At 41.9% G+C, this 20777-nt stretch overlaps 1 protein-coding gene across 1 annotated transcript in view; it reads left to right on the top strand.

Moving 5' to 3' along the window:
- RBPMS (RNA binding protein, mRNA processing factor) overlaps window positions 1–20777 on the top strand; it is an 83352-nt gene that overhangs the window by 35820 nt on the left and 26755 nt on the right. Inside the window, exon 6 of the mRNA XM_039333537.1 lies at window positions 12159–12312. Coding sequence (XP_039189471.1) covers window positions 12159–12312 — 154 coding nt within the window. The remainder of the gene's footprint in view (window positions 1–12158; window positions 12313–20777) is intronic.

Genomic DNA, 20777 nt, shown 5'->3' with positions numbered 1-20777 from the left:
CGGCGCGGGGGGGGGTTTTCACCGGGTTGCGCGTAGCCCTCCGGGCCCTCCCAACAGCTGAGCAGCCTGGCCGAGGGAGCTGAGCGCCACGGCGCGAAACAGCTGAGCCGCGCGGGAAGCGGCAAACCAGGTCGCCGCTCGGCTGCGATCAGCTGAGCGGCGCGATAAACAGCGCGGCAAGAGCAAAGCCGGCGCTGAATTCCCCTATACCCAGAGGAAAGGCGCAGCCCCTCATGACTAGAGGAGTCTTCCTGATTGCAAAAATCAGGATCCGCCATTACTCTTGAACCTCGTGGATTCCCGGGCTTCCATTGGGAGGCGTGGCTTCTTCCCCATTCACCATTTTGGAACTTGATCTTCCCGCCGTTTCCCCTTGGGGGCGGGGCCTTCACCCGGACTCCATTTTCCGGCAAACAAAGGGCTTTTTCCCTTGCAAGGATCTGAGGTTACCCAAGGAAACTGAGACAGAGGAAGGAAGAGGGAAAGTAAAATAACCGTTTCCTATCGTGGTCTGTTGCCACAGCCACAGACTGGGGGAGAGAGAGAGACATATGAACTGCACCTTGTCTGGACTAGGTGAGGAGGTGAGGAGGAACATTCTTCCCTAACTGTTCCCATAGTGGCCTTTAGTCACTGCCTTGCAGGATCTTCGGTCCAAAGAATCCTGTCTGTCCGGCCATTGTTTGTATAGGCAGAGGAGGGCACAGTCCCAAGCATCTGCCTCTGATCTGCGTACCTCATTCCCCCATCCCAGGCATTTCCTACTCGGGGTGTCTGGCACAATGGCAGACAATGTCTCGTATTCAGTCACACAGGTCCCTCAATTGTCCCCCCCACAACAGCAGCGAAAACGCAGATCCTCTGAATCAGAGGTGGGGGGGAAGAAGAAAGCTAAAACAAAGCACCTTACTCAGAAGGGACAGTCTAAAACGGCTGAGCGAGAGGCTCTGAGGAGACATTTGGCTTTAGAAAGACAAATTAGCAGGCACAGAGATCCAATGCCAATGGGACAAATTTGGTTTCCCCTGTCCCAGTGGCGACCAGCACAGAACCTACTGCCGAGGAAGTGCTCAAGACTTGGTCTCCTCCTGGGGAAACTGAACAGTTAGATTCCTCCAATCCCTCCTCACCAGCTTCTTCTCCCTCACCCGACCACACTCCAGCGCCTCACCCCAGCGACAAAGCGCAGGAGAACATATGGTCGGCACGATTTCAGGCATTCATGCAGGATGCATTCTCCCAATTCATGGCCTCCAAAGGGCAAGTGGCCTTTCACACACCCCGTAAGGGACGAGCTAGGCCACCCCCTACCAACATCTCTGAATCTTCCTCTCAACTAGGAGAGGGTGACTCAGTAGATCTTGACATGTCAGACATGCCCCTATCGGAGGACGAGGAAACCGCACCTGAGCAGGAGACGAGCTCTGGCCTCTTTAACCCAGCGCTCCTAAAATCACTCCTGATTAAGGCAGTTTCCACAGTCAGCCTAACATCAGTACAGGATGAGAGGCCATCGACTAGCAAGGAGGCCAACCCTCTGTTTGCCAAAAAGGTCCCACAGGACAAGTACATTCCATGTGCGGAGGTCTTCATGACCACGCTGGAGGAACAATGGTCCTCACTTGCAAGCCCACCGGCTCCTAACAGCGCGGAAAGAAAGCTTTTCAACCTATCTCCCTCCTTCTCTAACATGTTAGAGGTTCCCACTGTAGATAACCCCTTGATCTCATTATTCTCTACCTCCGCGATTCCAGGAGACATGGCGGAGGTCTTGAAACCTGAGGAGAAGAAATTTGAACACTCCTTCCGGCGTTCCCACATGGCTGCAGCCTGGGCGGCCAGAGCAGCCACCTCATCATCATTCTTCGCGAGGGCCTGCATCATGTGGCTGAGGGAACTGCAGGGCACGGTGCCTCCAGACCAGGTCAGAGTACACCAGACATTGGCCAAACTCCTCGCGGCCTCTCAGTTCATGTCTGACGCTTCACTGTACGCAACAAAGTATGCGGCAAGATCCATTGCGGCCACAGTGGCCTCGCGTAGGCTACTGTGGCTCAAAAACTGGAAGACAGACCTGAGGTCCAAATGGCGTCTCTCGACGTCCAAATACAGTGGAGAGGCCCTATTTGGTTCCATTCTGGATCCACATGTCAGCGAAGGCAGAGACAAGAAAAAAATCCTAGTACATCCATCAAAGAAGTTAGACAGGAGAGGCAGTCAGGACTTCCGGAGGCAGGGCTCCCGCCCAGGAAGCCCCTGGGAATGGAGGCAGCCCTTTCGATCAGGGCAATCCTGGGACTGGCCCAGAGGCTCACGATCCTTCTACCCGAGACAGGATCGAACCCAGGATCGCCAAAGCCCGGGAGCCAGGGGCCAGTTCCAGTCCAGACGCCCATATAGAGGAGCGGGAGGCAGATCCTTTAAGCGTACCAAGTGACGCCAAACAGGATACACCCATCGGGGGTCGGTTAGGAAATTTCACCGAGGTCTGGGAACAGACCACTACCGACGCCTGGGTCCTGGAAACGATCAGGCATGGCCTGACCTTAGACTTCTGTTCTCCCCCTCCAAACCGGTTCATCAGATGTCCCATCTCCAGAAGAGCACACAAGACAAGGCTGATAACTTCGGCCATAGATCACCTCCTGTCAATTCAAGCAATAGAGAAGGTACCAAAGGAAGAGGAAGGAAGAGGATTTTATTCTATCCTCTTCGTTATCCCAAAGACATCAGGAGGGTGGAGAGCAATCTTGGACCTGAAGGGCCTGAACTATTTCATAAAGTACAGGAGGTTCAAAATGCACTCCTTAAAGTCCATACTAGCCAGCGTCAGGGAAGACGATCTACTATCCTCAATAGATCTCACAGAGGCGTACCTACACATCCCCATCCACTCCAGCTACCGGAAATTCCTCAGATTTACCTACGCGGGGCGACATTACCAATACAGGGCATTACCCTTCGGACTGTCGTCAGCACCAAGGGTATTCACAAAGATCTTAGCTGTACTAGCGGCCCATCTCAGGTTGATTCCGGTTCGCGTCCAGTTTTATCTGGACGACATCTTGATTCAGTCCAGATCTCGGGAACAAGCAAGGACAGACCTCAAGACCACAATCCGAACCCTACAGGGGCACGGATTCTCGGTCAATCTAAACAAGAGCCACCTCATTCCCTCAAGGAGACTGCAACACCTGGGCGCGGTGATAGACACGTCACAGTGCAGGGTATTCCTTTCCCAGGAGCGACTGATCAACATATCCAAGCTAATCCACCAAATTCAAGAGATCAGGAGAGTGCCCTTGCTACAACTCTCGAAGCTCCTGGGAAAGATGATATCTTGCATGGGCATCATCCCATGGGCAAGGCTCCACTCGAGGGAGTTGCAGTGGTTCCTCCTACCCTACCAGAGGAGGAACCTCAGCACCTCCAACAGGAGTGTGCTGGTACCAGCACAGGTGATGAAATCACTAAAATGGTGGCTATCCCCCATGACACTCAAGGGGAGCATATTCAGGGAACCGAACAGGGTCACGCTCACGACAGATGCGAGCCTGTTCGGATGGGGAGCCCATCTGGGGACCCAGATAGCACAGGGCCAGTGGGGTCAGAAGGACCTGTCACACAGCATCAACTGGCTAGAGCTCCGGGCCATACACCTGGCCCTCCGTCATTTCTCACACCTAGTAACGAGGAGGCACGTCCTCGTGCTTACAGACAATGTAGCAGCCAAGGCACATGTAAACAAGGAGGGAGGAACGAGATCAGTGGAACTAATGAAAGAAGCATTGGCTCTGGCTCGGTGGGCAGAAGCCAATGTGAGTTCCATCAGAGCGGAACACATCTCAGGGGAAACAAACACCCAGGCAGACTCCCTGAGCAGAGCCAAGGTGGACCAGTCGGAATGGCGTCTGGACCCGGCTCTCTTCGAGGAGATCTCCCGGAGGTTCGGACAACCGCACCTAGATCTATTTGCCAACCACAAGAATACACAACTCCCCAGGTTCTTCTCCAGATTCCCGTCCCCGGGATCGGAGGGAACGGATGCTCTCAGGTGCCGGTGGCCGGCGCAACTCCTGTACGCCTTCCCACCGCTGCCACTAATACCGGCAACCATACGCAAGATGATCCTGGAGGGCGCAGAAATGGTCTGCATTGCCCCTCACTGGCCACGGCGCCCGTGGTTTGCCGACCTCGTGGACCTTTCGATATCACCTCCGTGGAGGATTCCCCCGGACAGGGTAAAACTCAGTCAGGGCAAGCTTGTACACCCAGATCCCCAGTGGCTACAACTAGCCGCTTGGCATTTGAGCGGCAAAGCTTAACTAAACAATCTTATTCTGCAGGGGTGATATCGATCATACAGGCATCACGAAGGGCGTCCACCAATAGGATTTACGACGCTACATGGAAGGGATTCTGTAGGTGGTGCGCTTCGCTTCACCTAGACCCGACCGCAGTATCTATCCCCAATATCCTAGACTACCTATTGGAGGGTCTTAATAGGGGCCTATCAGTCAATACCATCCGCAGACAGATATCGGCCCTCTCAACCGTACTCTCCTGCGACAACTTAACTTCCCTAGCACAACATCCAGCGATTAATGCCTTTTTAAAAGGGGCGTCTAACACAAAGCCCCCAGTCATACACAGGTACCCGTCCTGGAACCTGCCTAGGGTCCTTCTAGCCTTGACATCTGCACCCTTCGAACCTCTTGAAACATGCTCACTCCATCACCTATCACTGAAGGTAGCTTTCCTTGTGGCAATTACTTCGGCAAGGAGAATTTCAGAACTAGCAGCACTGTCAGTAAGGAAGGATCTGTGTACCTTTTTCAAAGACAGGGTCGTTCTTAGACCAGACCCGACCTTCATCCCGAAGGTAAATAGCACCTTTCACAGATCTCAGGAACTTACGCTTCCTGATTTCTGTCCAAGACCCAAACATAAGCTAGAACACAGATGGCACAAGCTAGACGTACGGAGAGCACTGTGTTTCTACGTGAAACGCACCTCGGCTTTCCGAAAGACTGAAGCATTATTTGTGTCCTTTCAACCATCAACTATGGGAAAGAAGGTATCTTCTTCCACCATAGGCAGGTGGATCAGAGCCTGCATAGCGCAGGCCTACGTCTCACAGGATTTGCCAGCACCCAATCAGGTGACTGCCCACTCAACTCGGAGCGCAGCCACATCTGCGGCGTGGCTAACGCAAGCTCCGGTGGAGGAGATTTGCAGGGCCGCAACCTGGTCCTCACCTTCGGTTTTCATTCGACATTACCGTTTAGACTCCCTAGCAGCAGCAGACGCGGCTTTTGGCAGAAGAGTTCTTCAACAGGTCGTATCTGCTCAGAGTTCGGTAGCCTAGACATTCCCTCCCAGGGGGACATGAGGGCTTTGGTATGTCCCATCCATTTGGACTCTACAGTCATCCTGCTGGAGAAGGGGCGTTGTCTTACCTGAACGCCTTTTCTCAGCAGGATGATGTAGAGTCCAAGCCCACCCAGAGGATAGGTCTAGGCAGGGATATAATAAAGATATAATAAAGAGCTGCAAGGTTAATTCCAACAAAGTTTCTCGCCTAAGTCAAAACTGGGGTCACGCCCAAAGGAAGGGGTGTGGCCGAAGTTTTTACCCAGTCTGCCAGGCAGGAAGGCCGTCATAGAACCCCATCCATTTGGACTCTACATCATCCTGCTGAGAAAAGGCGTTCAGGTAAGACAACGCCCCCTTTGTAATTCCCACACTTTGCCCCAACTAAACTCTTTTCTCAAACTTCAGCTGTTCAATAGCACTCATCCAGCAGCCGCACTAGTTCAGACAATTACTAGGTGTCAGACAACAGGTTGTGCTTGGAGATTTCTTTTACATGACTGATGTTTGGTGGGGCTGGAATTTCAGCAGTCGTGACTATCAGTCACGATCTTTCGAAACATAGAATGTTATGCATTAAAACTGCATTGATAGTAGGGTATACAACAAGGGCATTTTGTGGGAGCCCTTTAGGGCAGCAGCATGATTCCCTGGGATGAGATGGAGTATAGTAAAACAGCTTTGTAAATCTGCAAATTAGCCCCTGGAAAATAACATCTGTGTGTACAGAGTTAACCTCGACATGGATGGTCATTAAGACGGTTCTTTTTCATTTTTGAGTACAGAAAGTAATCTTTTCCTACTAGAATAAAAGCATACGGTAAGGACTCTTGTTTTTAGTCTATATTTCTATCTTCATTTTTAATGTACAATCTCTGTTTGGCTCTGCTAATCTCCAGGGATCTGAGGGAACAGAGCAGGATACAGACTACCTTATATGGTGCTGATGCTAAAGATGTTTTAAGAATGTGACTTGCTGTAAAGCCTATGGCCCCAGATTTTACTACCAAACAAATTAGGTCATTTAAATTTCTGAGGTTTTAAAAGGATGTTGAGACTTTAATTTGGAACAAGACATTCTGTGTTGATTTTTTGTTGTTGTTGTTCAATGGCTCAGATTCCCACACAGTTTAGTGAAAGACTTGAAAAAGTATGCTACATTTCCAGGTGCAATTTTTTTTCTGCATTAAAATTAACTGGAAAGATGCAATGTACAATATCACAATGTACAGCCCTACTGTGTGCACAAAATACAACTTGGGTTGAATGAATTGAAAGTGAATTTTAACACCATGAAATGCAGGTTTTCTTCTCAATTTATTTCAAGGTTCTTTCCACTGGACTAAAAGATCTTTGCATTAGTCATATTCTGCAGGATCAGAAAGTAAAACTTCTCCCCACACTCTACCACTTCATTTATTTTTGTTTACATTATTTCTATATCAACTGATCATATCAACTTTGGACAATAAAACCACAATTAAAACATCTAAAAATAACCCCCTAATAGCCACATTAAAATAATTCACCATGTCAACAGATCAAAAGAAAAAAAAAGATGCCAGATTTTTTTTTGTAATGAGGACTCAGAAGCTCATCGAAACAGTTCCGCTTTTAAATCATATTGAATGAATTATGTATTGTATGCATCTTATGTTATACAAGTATATCTTTCTTGAAAGAGATAGGGATAATGGTATGGACTTCATGCATTTAGAAAGTCAGCAATTCATGGAGAGAGGTGTTCTACAGTCAATCGGAGGGGGAAGATGCCCCTTCATTAGTCTGACTGGAACTTCCTGTCACAGTTTACTCTTTTTGGGAGCCTACTAATATCCATCCTATCCAGCTACTCTGATGTCAAGTTGTTTCTTTCTTTGACATTATTAGCAGTCCTGATTTTTGCACATCCCAGAACCCTCCTTGAACTGTGGAGAATTTAACTGATGACTCGCTAAAGCATCTATCAGATAAGCACTGGACAAATTTCTTTCAAAAACATGGCCAAGAATTCTGGCTGGGGACTAAAAACAACCTGCTCAGGTTACATCAGAAAACACCAAATAGGAATTTCAGTGTTTTTCTCCCCCACAATTTACATGTCTTTCAGTTGCTGCTTTTTCAGCGGAGAAACTCTTATGGATCAGTGTTTGTGCCTTGTATAGTACTGTATAATTAATAACCCAGTATTTTTGCTTTGCCATTTCCTGTTCTTAGCCTGTTTTTGTGGAAACAAAAGCTAGCAACACTCTGCTAAGTATTGTCTCACTCTGTCTGCTTAAGGGCCTTGAACATTGCCAGTGTGCTTCTATATGCTCCTTATAGGCTCTTTGCACATGAAAGGGCTGCCTAAACCTAGAGTGGCCCTACACATGTATACCCCTACTTTGCTCGGGAGCTTGTGAATATAATCAGGAGCTTAATCCATCAATGTTTTATTTCTGCTCTTGCAACAGAAATGTCACACAGATTGCTTGGCAGCTTTTGTTCTGAAGGTACAGAGAGGACAGTTTCTCAGCAATGGGAATACCTTGTCATCTGCTCAGAGATGTAGACTTCCTCCTTAGCACTTGATCTCTTTTCTACCATCATTCCTGGCTGTCCTGAGAGACAACTTGGTCACTCTCTTGCACATAACTGAAGTACTTAAAATTACGTTGTCTCTACAAAAACAAGCACAGGAGGAAAGGGCAAGGGTGGAAGAGGGCACTGGCTGCTGCCATCTTATGTGATCCCCCATCGACTACCACAGTGGAGGACTAGTCAGAATCAAGGAAGCAGAGAGGACAAGGATGACAATAAGAAGGACATTCGTACATTGAATTGAGAAACTTGCTGGGCATTTGCAGGGGAAAGCCAGCAGGGTCTGAAATGGCCATTATTAAAAAATGTCACATGCTTATATTTTGGCTGTGTTTTCCTATCTCATGGCCTGCAGTATTTGCCTGCAATGAAAGTAGTGCTAGGATCTTCATGGTATAGAAAAAAACTCAGGAAGAGTCTGGTTTTTCTGCCTAACAAGTTTATTCAAAATCATAAACTTTTTTGATCTTATGCTGCAGCACCAAAAGCCTTGTGTCTTTCATTTGTTGTAAAAAGCAGCATCAGACTCTCCTGATTTTTTTTGTTTTGTTTGTTTGTTTGTTTCCAATAGATTAACAAAGTTCTCCTACAATGTCCCTAGTATACGAAAATATTATATCAGGTCAGATTATTTAACCATCCACATAAGGATTGGTTGGTTCATTTGATTCATATATATACATATACCCATCTCACATAAGTGAATGTGTAAACCAACAAAACATAAAAAAATATTTTTTAAACTATATAAAAAATAAAACATATTCAGCAGGCGAGATAGAAAACACAGCCTTAAGCATAACCATTTAATAGGCTTTGCATCAAAACTGGATCCCCAGGAGTGTCAATCTAATCTACTCTCTGGTCAGTGTTTCCCACCTTAGCAACTTTAAGATGTGTGGACTTCAACTGTCAGAATTCTCCAGCCAGCCATGGTGGCTGGGCAATTCTGAGAGTTGGTCCACACATCTTAAAGTTGCCAAGGTTGAAAAGCATTGCTCTGGGGGATGGTGTTCTAAAAGGTAGTTGCCATGACAGAAAAGGCTCCATATTAATTGATCTGGATGAAGTTTCTGCAACTTCATCCGTTTTTAAACTGGAGGGCTCAGATTTATATCAGTGCCTTTTGCATTAAAAAGTGTATTCTGCTGCTTGTTTAAGTCGACCTTGTCCTATAGCGCCAACTCTCAGAATATAGAGAAAATCTTCATTATTCACTGGTTCTGTACTTTTTAACTCACCTATTCAGTAACATTTATTTGTAAATTCAAAGCCAATAGCATTTGTAGCATTTTCATATTCATGTGCAGAATAGTAAAAACAAAATTGAGTCAGCTAATGTACACATTTCCAGTTGTGGTCCAACAAGTCAAATGCTCTTCCTTCTCTCATACTGATGGTCAGGCTGGTTAAATAGCCCCCAAGCCTAGTGGTCCTGTGTGCAAGAAGGCTGTTTTGTGCCTTACAGAGAAAATACAATACAGTATCTTCTGCAGAATAGGTTCCATCAAACCCCTGCCCTAGACTTAACCTCACAGAGCACTGCTCCATCATACATCCCTACAGCTCCTTGAAAAATAAAATAAGTTTTTATAAAACTTTAAATGTTTAAACTTTAAGATTTTTTCCCCAGTACTGGGTATATTTGTAAGAAATATATGCATTAAATAAGTTGTCTTTTAAGCAGAAAGACACATAAAACAAGATTAAGTATTGATCGGTTGACAAAAATATGTGACCCGAGACTCTAACCAGCATAAATAATAAGAATTCACTGTAGTTTGAAAATGCTCCTTGCCAGCACAGTCAATTTGTTAAATTGTTTATTCTAGATGTAAATCTCATGCAGGTATACAGCTTTTCTGACTGCAGATGGAGGCTGACATTATTTTATACTCCAAAATTCTAAATCACAGGAAAGACGATCCTCTCTTTGTGACTAAGATTTTCAGTAAGGTCGTATTCAGTTTCTTCCTCCCCAAACTCTATTCTTGGGTTTACAATATATAGTATGACATGAACCAGGTGGCAAAGAAAGTGGGGAGGGTAAAGGTAAGCAAAGCAATTTACACATCAGTGCTTCATGTTTCGTTTATATTGTCATTCCTGAAAAACAAGAGGAGGGCATAACTTCAAAAAAAAAAAAAGATGGCCCTGTCATCATCACAGGGAAACAATCCCCAGCGGCTTCTGTAAGGAAGGAGAGTTTTCAGCACAGGGAAATGGTATTCTCTTATGGTCCGCTTTTTCTTCCCAAGATAGGTGGCCTTGATAACCTCTTTGAGGATTAGCTCTGCTCGTCTTGGAGATGGGAGGTTGCAGTTGACAATAAAGTACACACATTTTATTGAGGCTTGATAAATCTGAGGATCAGAGGATGTCTAGCCTAAGTTTTGATGGCTGGATATTTAGCCCATGAGCTTCTGTTTCTCAAGTGAAACTTCAAAGCCTTATAATTGCCATTTTAAACAACCTTATTAATTCTAATTTTTGTCTTTAATGTCTTTGAGGGGATTTAAAATGCAGTTGACTAAACTGATATGCTTTTAATTAAAAATGAAGAAGAGGAATTCAAGCTTAATTTGCTGCTTGCTTCTATTCCCTCTTCATCCTTTCTCTAATTATTTCATTTTGAGGATCCCCAACCTCCTTATGATTTACATGTTACTGCTCTTGTTTTCTTCTCTTACTTCTTTTGCATAGTTAAAAAGGAGAAAGGGAATGATCAGTTGCATCTGAAGAGACAGATCTCAATCAGCTCTGTCAATTTAGGATCTCCCACAATATACAACATAATGCTGGAGCTGAGATCACTGTTCATAAAATAAAGCAAAATCTGTCAGCTTTATAAGGCAGTCCAGACAAGAGGTACACCTAGAAGTACTAACTTTATTGTACATTAACACCTGACTCCCAAGGTCATTCCCACATTCCAGCACAAAACCTATACTGCATCTGACTTCACTAATACCAATTGGTGGTCTCATTTCTTGGAACTCAACCCAAATTTCTAACGTAATGGCTCTTCTTTTCTTATCTGGCTTGTAGCCAAGCACAGAAAATTCCTCCACCTCCTGTTTGAGGAAGAAGAAGGGGAAAAGCAAAATTGCTCAATCAAGACTTCCTGGCTGCTTCTGCAAAATGTGCGAAGCGTAGTGAATTTTAATTATATATGTCGTTTGTCCGTTGTATAGGTAAATGCAGCCCTCTACCTTACTTTATGGTCCAATGTATTGTGCAAACTCACAAAATGGGTTAATCTAGTAAGAGTATCTTGTACGTACATGGTTTTTATGGTATAAGCTCAAATAAGTAACTATTTTCATTAAATGAAACACAATAATAATTAGATGAACCATATTTTGTAAAGGGATACGATACCTAAGCTTCATTTACTCCAGAGACTTCAAATACTGCATTCCTGTCTTTCATCCAAGGGCAAAAACATAGATATTATCTCTCAACAATGAACTCAGCCCAACAGAACAGCCAACATAACTCTTGTCAGCCAAACAAGAGAGTTAATCTCCAAAGAACCAGAAAACAGATATAGAAGGAAAAACTATTTTATTCTTTTGAATCTACAATATGTAAAATATATTGCAAAGACATCGCGTGACATTTATTACAATCATTTATATGTTGTTTACTTTAAAGATTTAAGACAGATTTCAATAGTAGAGGAAAAAAACTTCTCCAAATCCAAAACGCAACATCTGAAAAATAATAAGAAATATGCTTCTGTCTTCCAAACTCAATCCGGAAAAGCTGTATGAAAGAGGGAAGTCAACCTTCCGAAGTCCAACACACCACTCCTGGAGCCAGAGTGTAGGCCAAAGTATGGGGTTGTAACCATGTCTGGCCATTGTTCTTCCTTGTCTTTCGCCACCATTGCAACAGGCATCCCTATAGGTGCTTTATCCTCCCGAGCTCCTTTGTAAACCATGAACCTGTTAAGAAGCCAGTCTGTCTATCAAGCATTTTATCTGGCAAAGATTACAGAGCTTTTAAAGGCATGCTGTTATTTGGTAGAGCTCAGAAAAATGGCATCTCTTTCATCTTGGATATCTTTACTTTGAAGCTTCTGCTTTGTTGAAATGCTGTTGCTAGCCTTGTCAGTCAGATTGAGTGTACCTTTAGTGCAATTCAGTTCAGTTGATACATCAAATGATTCTTGTTATTTTATTTTCTTTCTGCAAAAGGGAATTCGTTTTGACCCAGAAATCCCTCAGACGCTCCGACTAGAGTTTGCAAAGGCCAATACGAAGATGGCTAAGAGCAAATTAGTGGGAACTCCTAATCCCAGCACTCCTGCTACCCCCAATGCAGTACCTCAGTTCATTACCAGAGAGCCATGTAAGTGATGTAGTTTCATTGTTAAATTAGAAGACTGATATATGCATCTTCACGAGCAGAATGTTTACCAAACAGCTGCATATTCACGCTTAGCTTTTTCAACAGAGGTTTATTTCTGTTTTCCTTGTTGCTAGGAAAAGGATGAATATGGGGATCTTGGTTTGGTTTTTTTTTTTTTTTCAGTCGATGGATCATTTGAATGCTTTTCTCAATGCCTATGTGGGCCACTGGCACGCAGCTCCTCAAAACAACCCCAGGCTCAAAACAAAGCTTTGGTTCTCTGAAGAAATCTTGTCATTTCATCAGGCAATGATTCAAATTCTGAAACTTGGGTAATATTTATGGAGCATTTCTAAGGAAAAACTGTAAGTTGCAGCCACAATCTGTGTCTTAGAATGAATTGCACCATGATGTGTGATGGAAATGTGTACATTTGAGTGGGATGTGTATGTTTTCCCAGTCATTGGTGTCCACAGAGGTTTCTTACTTTCATAAAAAATGCTGGGTCAGGCTTGCAATGCGACACAGACTTTGTCAGTTTCACCTTCCTTCTGTGGATATTGCTGCTATTCACAGCTGTGGCATTTCCTTTAAATCTTCGTTCAGATTGCTTATTCTTCTAGACACCTAGTGCACGTGTCAGGGAATACGAGAAGAATATGAAAGAGAGCAGTAAGGCATTGCTCACAAATTATCTACAGTCAGAATGTATGTGACCAAGCTTGCCAGTGATGGCAAATTATTCAAAATGGGAAATTGTTTCTTATGAAAACAGGCTTGCAAATTTGCGTGACTTGCAAAGAGAGCATGTACACACTGTATTTCACTTTGCTATACTAGCTTATTAAGATGGAGCAGCTATTGCTTCAGGCAAGCAACAAAATTACATCCAGCGCACCAACAACATTTTTGTTTGCTTCAGAATGGCAAAATAAGAATGATGCTATGGTGTGATGTTACACATCAATTCACAGAATTAACAGAACGGTGGAGTTAGATCAAACCTCTGCAATATACAGTATATGAAAACTAGTTAAACTATCTGATTGAATCCTCTTCACAGAAGCTTCCAAAGATGGAGAATTCATAACCTCTATTAGTAGTTTGTTCTACTGTTATTCAGAACTGACAGCTAAAACATTTTTCTTTAGATTTAAATGAGGTCTTCAATGTAATTATACCTATTATTTCTGGTCCCACACTCTGTAGCATTGGAAAATAGTTTCTGGGTACCTAAATATTAATATCATGTATCCCTCAGTCTTTTTTTCTTTTCTCCAATTTGAAGAACTCAAGTTCCTTCATCCTATCCACATAAGGCATGTCCCCAGATGTCCTTTCTAATCTTTGGTGTCTTCCACTGACCTTTTCTAACTTGTCAATATCCTTCTGGAATGTGATACCCAGAACTGTGGAAGCTACTTCAGATGTGGTTTCACTGCTTGTCACTTATCCTCCTTCCTAAAATTTATTTAGCATTTTTCTCTATTTTATTCTTCCTTGTTTTATTAGAAACTATTATTTTTCTCCTGCCTAACATAATCACATATTCTGTATTACAAATACTGATTTATGAACAGTTCTGACAATTATTGGGGACTACCAAATTTGCTAATAAAAACTTCTATAAAACCATATCCCATATGTTCCTCGGCTGGCTATTTGCTGCTGTGTATAGAATATTATAGAGCATAACAGTCATATGGTATGGAATTATGGGAGTTCTGAAAAGAAAATTTGAAACTAAGCTAATAGATCTGGCATACGTTTATGTAATTTTGCATATTTTTCAGCTTTATAGTTTGCTTGTTAGAATTGTGAAAGAAGTAGCTTGAAAGAGCAAATGAAACATTTCAGACATTTTGGACTTCCAGTTTAGGTAAAGTATTTAATGGAATGACTGAATTGTTATCTTTGTAACTGGAATCAAAAATAGTTCTTGCTCACAATGTGGTTGTTTGTTTCCTTTGCTTCAGAATTGTCCCTCAACAAGTAGAATTTTGCATGACTTTAGTCTTGCCAGAAACAGCAGTAGGACAAAATAAACAAGGGAACAGACCATAAATAATGATGAGTTTTATCATGCTGTCTTAAACTCTCTTAAAACTATCTTCTGTCTTCAGTAGATCCATGTAGCTTAAAACCATAATAGAGACTATGCACCTTGATCTGACAATTATGGCTTAGTTAATAAGTCAGTATAACTTTTCCGGAACAGCTTTGATAATTTGCACACCCAATTTCTTTTTATTTTGCTTCTTCATTTCACAATTTAGTTAGAAAGTTCCCTTAAGAAGCCTAAAATTAATGTTTATTGTAGTAGCATCCATATCTTACTCCATCTTTGTATATTGCACTGGATGAATTCTCTGTTTCCCCAGAAGCTTACCGCTTAAATGTCAGCAGAGGAAAGACAAAAGAGAAAGAATGAAATGCTAGAGACAAAAATAATAGAAAAAAGTGTAAGTACAGCTGTATTGTTTTGAAAGTTTCCAAAAGTTTTATTGGAATAGAGAAGAGACTGGGAGCTTGGATGTACAAAAATGCTCCTTGGCGTTGCTTTCTTGTTAAACTCCTCCCATGTGACATCTTACGGATGAGGTTAGGGAATGCTGTGAGTGTATTTATAAGCTTGTTCCCTTCCCAACCTTAGGAATGACCACAGGCCTTAGGAATGGATGATAAAGGGAAGGTTGTTTGCTTTAGCTCTTGCCAACCTTTTCTTGTTTATCTTACTTTCAAATTGACAGCATGCACACTTAGTCTTTTATATAATTAAAATGCATCTTTGTCAGCTCCACTGAAATGAAACTCTTCAGGCTATTCTTGAATGTTTCTCTGCTGTTGGCGTAGGGTGTGAAAAGAGAGGATTTTAAACAAGTGGCATAGAACTGGTTCCAAACGCAGACTCTTTCAGTGAGTTTCTCTTTTGTTTGTAGATAAGACACTTGCCACCGCATTAGGGATACACAAACTGTTAAGCAATGCTATTAAGAAGGGTCAGGGAAGGCAGCTCTGTCTGAAAAACAAAAAGGAGGAGAACCTGCCACAGGCCAATACCCTATTCTTGGGTTGCTGCTCTCAAAAGTGTGAGTTGTACTTGTAAAGCAGTTTTTTCCATCTGCTGCTTCCTATTACTGTTGTTTCTCTCAGTTGTCCTGTTTCTTGGGATCTCTCTTTATTGGAGGGCTTCAATAGATGCTGCACTGCATAAGTCATTAATGGCAATTTTGTGATAAAGTCGTGTTCCACTGTTTTGTATCAGCTCAGAAATGCCAATAGTTTGTTATAAGCAAAATTGAGATTGAACTAAAGCTAAGTAAAGATTCTTTTTCTAGTCAACAGATTACAAAAGAAAAAAAAAACCCTTAGTGCCTCTCAGAAAAGACAAGCAAACGTATGTGTTCTATCCTGATGTGCTGATTTTGCTGCTGTAAAAAAAAAATCTTATGTGTTTTTCATCCTTGCTTGTGGTATTTGATAGAGATGATTGTTAAATAGTGCACTGAAAATGACAGGCTCAGTGGTGGAAAGGGTAAATTAGTGCCAAGGATTATTAGGGAAGGAGTTGATAATAGGCAGGGATACTATCATAACTGACAAAATTGCATTTGAGTTACTAGATATTGTTTGACCCATGTCAAAAAGGACATCATAGAATTGGAAAGGTTGCAGGAAAGGGCAGTTACAATGATGAGTTGGTTATAAAATCTTCTGTTCAAGGAAAGAATGAAAAAAATGAAGCTGATATCGTGATTCATTGTGCCTACTTGTGTCCTTGTTTCTTAGGGAAAAACAAAGCTGTAGTCAAGAAGCAGCGGTTTTGGTTAGTTGGCCCTGATAAATAGCTTGAGCATGAAGGTTTAATATTGAAAATTAGAACCACATAAATGTGCTCCTTGCTCTGTGATTAGCACTTTGTATGCATTGTTTTGATAGATGTAGATTCCTCCCCACTTCCTCCAGATTCTTAATACAGTAGTTGGTTATTTTCATGTAGATAGCTCACACAATGTAATTATTGATTAAGAATGAAAGTTCAGCTGAACAGGTTTACAATGACAAAGCCAGTCATTTAGATCACAGGTGTCAAACTCGCCATGTCACGTGACGTGTTATGATGTACCGCAACTCTTTTTGCATTGCCGGCATGGGGTGGATGCGGCTTCGGTATGATGAAACCAGCCGCGGGCCGGCAGTTTGACAACCCTGATTTAGCTAGTCCAGGCCTTTATTGGGGGCTTTAGAGGTTAAATTATGTCAAGTAAACAATAAACAACCAGATTCCAAATGTATTAAAGCTGCTTGTTTAAATGGATGCAAATTTTTGATATAATACAATAATTGATAAACAATGACAGGAATTTCAATAGAAGAAAAATGTATCACATTGAATATTAGGGAAAAAATCTGGTTTTATTGCTGGCATATTAGTATTGATTACTAAAAGGAATAGTTCATTGTCTAACAATTGTTGGAAATGTAATGACCAGGCAGGATCATGTTCTCTATTGGCTTGCAATGTTGCAAAATTCAACAGTTTCTGAAAGTGATTTATAAATAACAGAATGAAACAAAGTTTAAAAGCTGATTTTCCTTTTCAAATTAATACTTTTAATTACACATTACTTTCCCACAAAATGCATTGAACTAACTTTGTGCATGATAATTGCTGCATGGATATTTTATGCTTCCTAAATAGAAATTCCTACAATTCTTAATACCATTTTATGATTTTTGACATGTTTTTGGTATTGATATTTAATGTAGATATTTGGTACTGATACTTGGGTTTTGGCAAGTTTTAAAAATATTATAGTATATTTTGTTATTTAAAACTAATCAAAGAAATATAAAAATTAGCCTATTTCTCTCATGCCTACAATTTCCCTTTTTATTCATCTTATGTACATTTTTTCTTCTTCTTTTGTTGGGGTGTACCTTTTTCCTTTTTTCTCTTCTTAAAAATGTTTAATAAAATATTTCCTGAAAAATAGTGCAGAACGTTTTGGTCTAGGTGTCATTGATCTTTGCATTTTATACCAACTGCAACTTTTAAAGAGTTTCCTAATGTATCCATGTAGAACAAATTACAATAATCAAAATGGGCTGTAACTGAGGTTAGATAATCTGATTAGTGGAAAAAGGATCACAACTGGCCAAAACATTATTGATAAATCCAGTGATAACTGAGAACTGCTCTCAACCATGGATCTGCCCTTCAAGGGGAATGAAGTCCAGTCCCAAACAGGCTGAGTCCTGTTTCTTGATTATTAATTTAACCTCTATCTTAGTTAATGTTTAATAAGTTAAACATTAGAGGTTAATGAAAGCAGATATGATATTGTTGCCATTACGGAAACCATGGTGGGATGAAACCCACACATGGAACACACAGCTAGAGGGATTTAAATTATTTTAAAAAAAACATACCAAATAAAAGAGGAGGTGGAGTTGCTCTCTATATAAGAAATGACTACATCTCTACAGAAATAGAGCACAACAATGATGAAAACTGTCTTGAATGCATTTGGGTCGATATAAAAGGGGGGGGGAATGACATTGTCATAGGTGTATACTACAGGCCACCCAACCAAACAGAGGAAATAGATGAACTTTTTGCTAGTCAGCTAACTAAGGTATGTAGGAAGCACAATAGTAATGGGGGACTTTAACTACCCTGGGAGTTAAAGTCCCCCATTAGAGTTTGTCTCTTGGTGCAGAGACAAACTCTGCACCAAGTGGAAGATCAAACAGATTCCTGGCAAACCTAGCAGACAACTTTGTTTCCCAAAAAGTAGAGAAGGGAACTAGGGGATTAGCCATTTTGGATCTAATTCTCACTAACAGAGATGAAATGATAGAAGGTGTTGAAGCCATAGGAACTCTGGGAGGAAGTGATCATGCAATATTAGAATTCAACATTATAGAAGCACAAGCAATAGAACACAGTCAAACTAGAGTCTTGGACTTCAAGAGAGCTAATTTCAATAAACTTAGAGAGGGCTTGGGAAGGATTCCATGGATGAGAATCATCAAGGGGAAAACAACTCAAGAAGCTTGGGAAATTTTGAAAAATGAGATAATAAAAGCCCAGTCTAGCACAATACCAACAAAGAGGAAAAACAACAGCTCTCAAAAGAAACCAGCATGGCTGCATAAAGAACTCTCTGACAAATTGAAAGATAAAAAGGACAAGTATAGAAAGTGGAAAGAGGGGAACATAACTAAGTCAGAAGATCAGCAAATAGCCCGAGCCTGCAAAGATGAAGTGAAGAAAGCCAAGGCTCAAAATGAACTAAGGCTTGCGACCAAAGTCAAAAATAACAAAAAAAGCTTTCAACGTGTAAAAGACAAGAAAAAAGTGAAGGAACTGGTTGGTCCATTAGTGGGTGAAAGTGGCAAGAAGGTGACAAGTAACGGAGAAAGCAGAACTATTTAACTCATTTTTTGCATCTGTCTTTACACAAAGGGAAAAAACAGACCGACCTATCAAAAATAGTGCCATAAAAAACAAAATAGAAACACAGGTTAAAATAGGCAAGAAAATGGTAAGTGAGCACCTGTCCAGCCTAGATGAGTTCAAATCACCAGGACCAGATGGATTACAACCCAAGGTTCTCAAGGAATTGGCAGATGTGATCTCAGAACCACTGAACTATATTTTTCAAAGATTATGGAGCACTGGGGAACTACCGGAGGACTGGAAAAGAGCTGATGTAGTTCCCATCTTCAAAAAAGGGGAAAAAAATGGACCCAGGAAATTACAAACCTATCAGTCTGATCTCAATACCTGGGAAGATTCTGGAAAAGATAATCAAACAACGAATCAGTGAACACTTTAGAGGCAAACAAAGTCATTACTAAAAGCCAACGTGGGTTTGTCAAAAACAGATCATGCCAAATAAATCTTATTGCATTCTTTGACCAAGTGACAATATTAGTGGATCAGAGGAATGCTGTGGATATAATTTACTTGGACTTCAGTAAGGCATTTGATAAAGTAGATCACAACCTACTACTTGACAAGATAGAAAAATGTGGGGTAGACAGAATCACCACCAGATGGATCCGTAGCTGGCTGACCAGCCGTACTCAGCATGTGGTCCTCAATGGAACTGCATCTACATGGAGGGAAGTGTGTAGTGGGGTGCCCCAGGGCTCTGTTCTGGGCCCAGTGCTCTTTAACATCTTCATCAACGATTTGGACGATGGGGAATTCATCAAATTTGCAGACAACACCAAGCTGGCAGGAATAGCCAACACTCCAGAAGACAGGCTTAAGATACAGAAGGATCTGGACAGACTTGAACAATGGGCACTATCTAACAAAATGAAATTCAATGGTGAAAAAAGCAAGGTTCTACATTTAGGTAAGAAAAATCAAATGTACAGGTATAGTATAGGGGGTACCTTGCTCAATAGTAGTAACTGTGAGATAGACCTCAGAGTCCTAGTGGACAATCACTTAAATATGAGCCAGCAGTGTGCTGCAGCTGCCAGAAAGGCCAACACATGGTAGGCTGCATTAACAGAGGGATAGAATCAAGATCACGTGAAGTATTAATACCACTTTACCATGCCTTGGTAAGGCCACACTTGAAATACTGCATCCAGTTTTGGTCACCACAATGTAAAAAAGATGTTGAGACTCTAGAAAGAGTACAGAGAAGAGCAACAACGGTGATTAGGGGACTGGAAGCTAAAGCATATAAGGAAAGGCTGCTGGAATTGGGTATGTCTAGTTTAATGAAAAGAAGAACTAGGGATAACATGGTAGCAGCATTCCAATATCTCAGGGGTTGCCACAAAGAAGAGGAAGTCAAGCTATTCTCCAAGGCGCCTGAGGGTAGGACAAGAAGCAACGGATGGAAACTAATCAAGGAGAGAAGCAACCTGGAACTGAGGAGAAACTTCCTGACAGTTAGAACAATTAACCAGTGGAACAACCTGCCTCCAGAAGCGGTGAATGCTCCAACACTGGATGTTTTTAAGAAGAGACTGGACAGACTAAATGACCTCCAAGGTCCCTTTCAACTTTATTATTATTATTATTTAAGTTAATATCAGTTTATTCTCCCTCATGTAGTTCATTATTGAAGTTAGGCAACATTCAAAGTTACTGATTGCTTCCTTGGAATGAGATGGTAAGGAACAACTTTTAATTATCTTTCCAAACAATTTATATAATTGTTCAACTGTTTGTAGGTGAAGTGGAATCCATTTGCAGCTGTCCCACAGTATGAGATCCTATTGCAGAAATTCGGTGGCAAAATGGTCAAATTTCAACAACAAAAATTGTGGGCCTTTTATGGGATGGATTTAAGGCTGAGAAACAGAACAACTTCCCACAACCACCCCCAGCCTTAATTCCTAGCAAAAAGACAGCTGCACACACTCAGAACTGGAGGACTATTGGATAGAATGTTTAGTAAGCAAGACGAAATTCCTAAAGATGAAGGTCA

The sequence above is a fragment of the Crotalus tigris genome, unplaced genomic scaffold (assembly GCF_016545835.1).
Source record: "Crotalus tigris isolate CLP2741 ecotype Arizona unplaced genomic scaffold, ASM1654583v1 scf7180000024506.7606697, whole genome shotgun sequence".
NCBI classification, from domain to species: Eukaryota; Metazoa; Chordata; class Lepidosauria; order Squamata; family Viperidae; genus Crotalus; species Crotalus tigris.
This window is presented reverse-complemented; position numbering and strand designations above follow the sequence as displayed.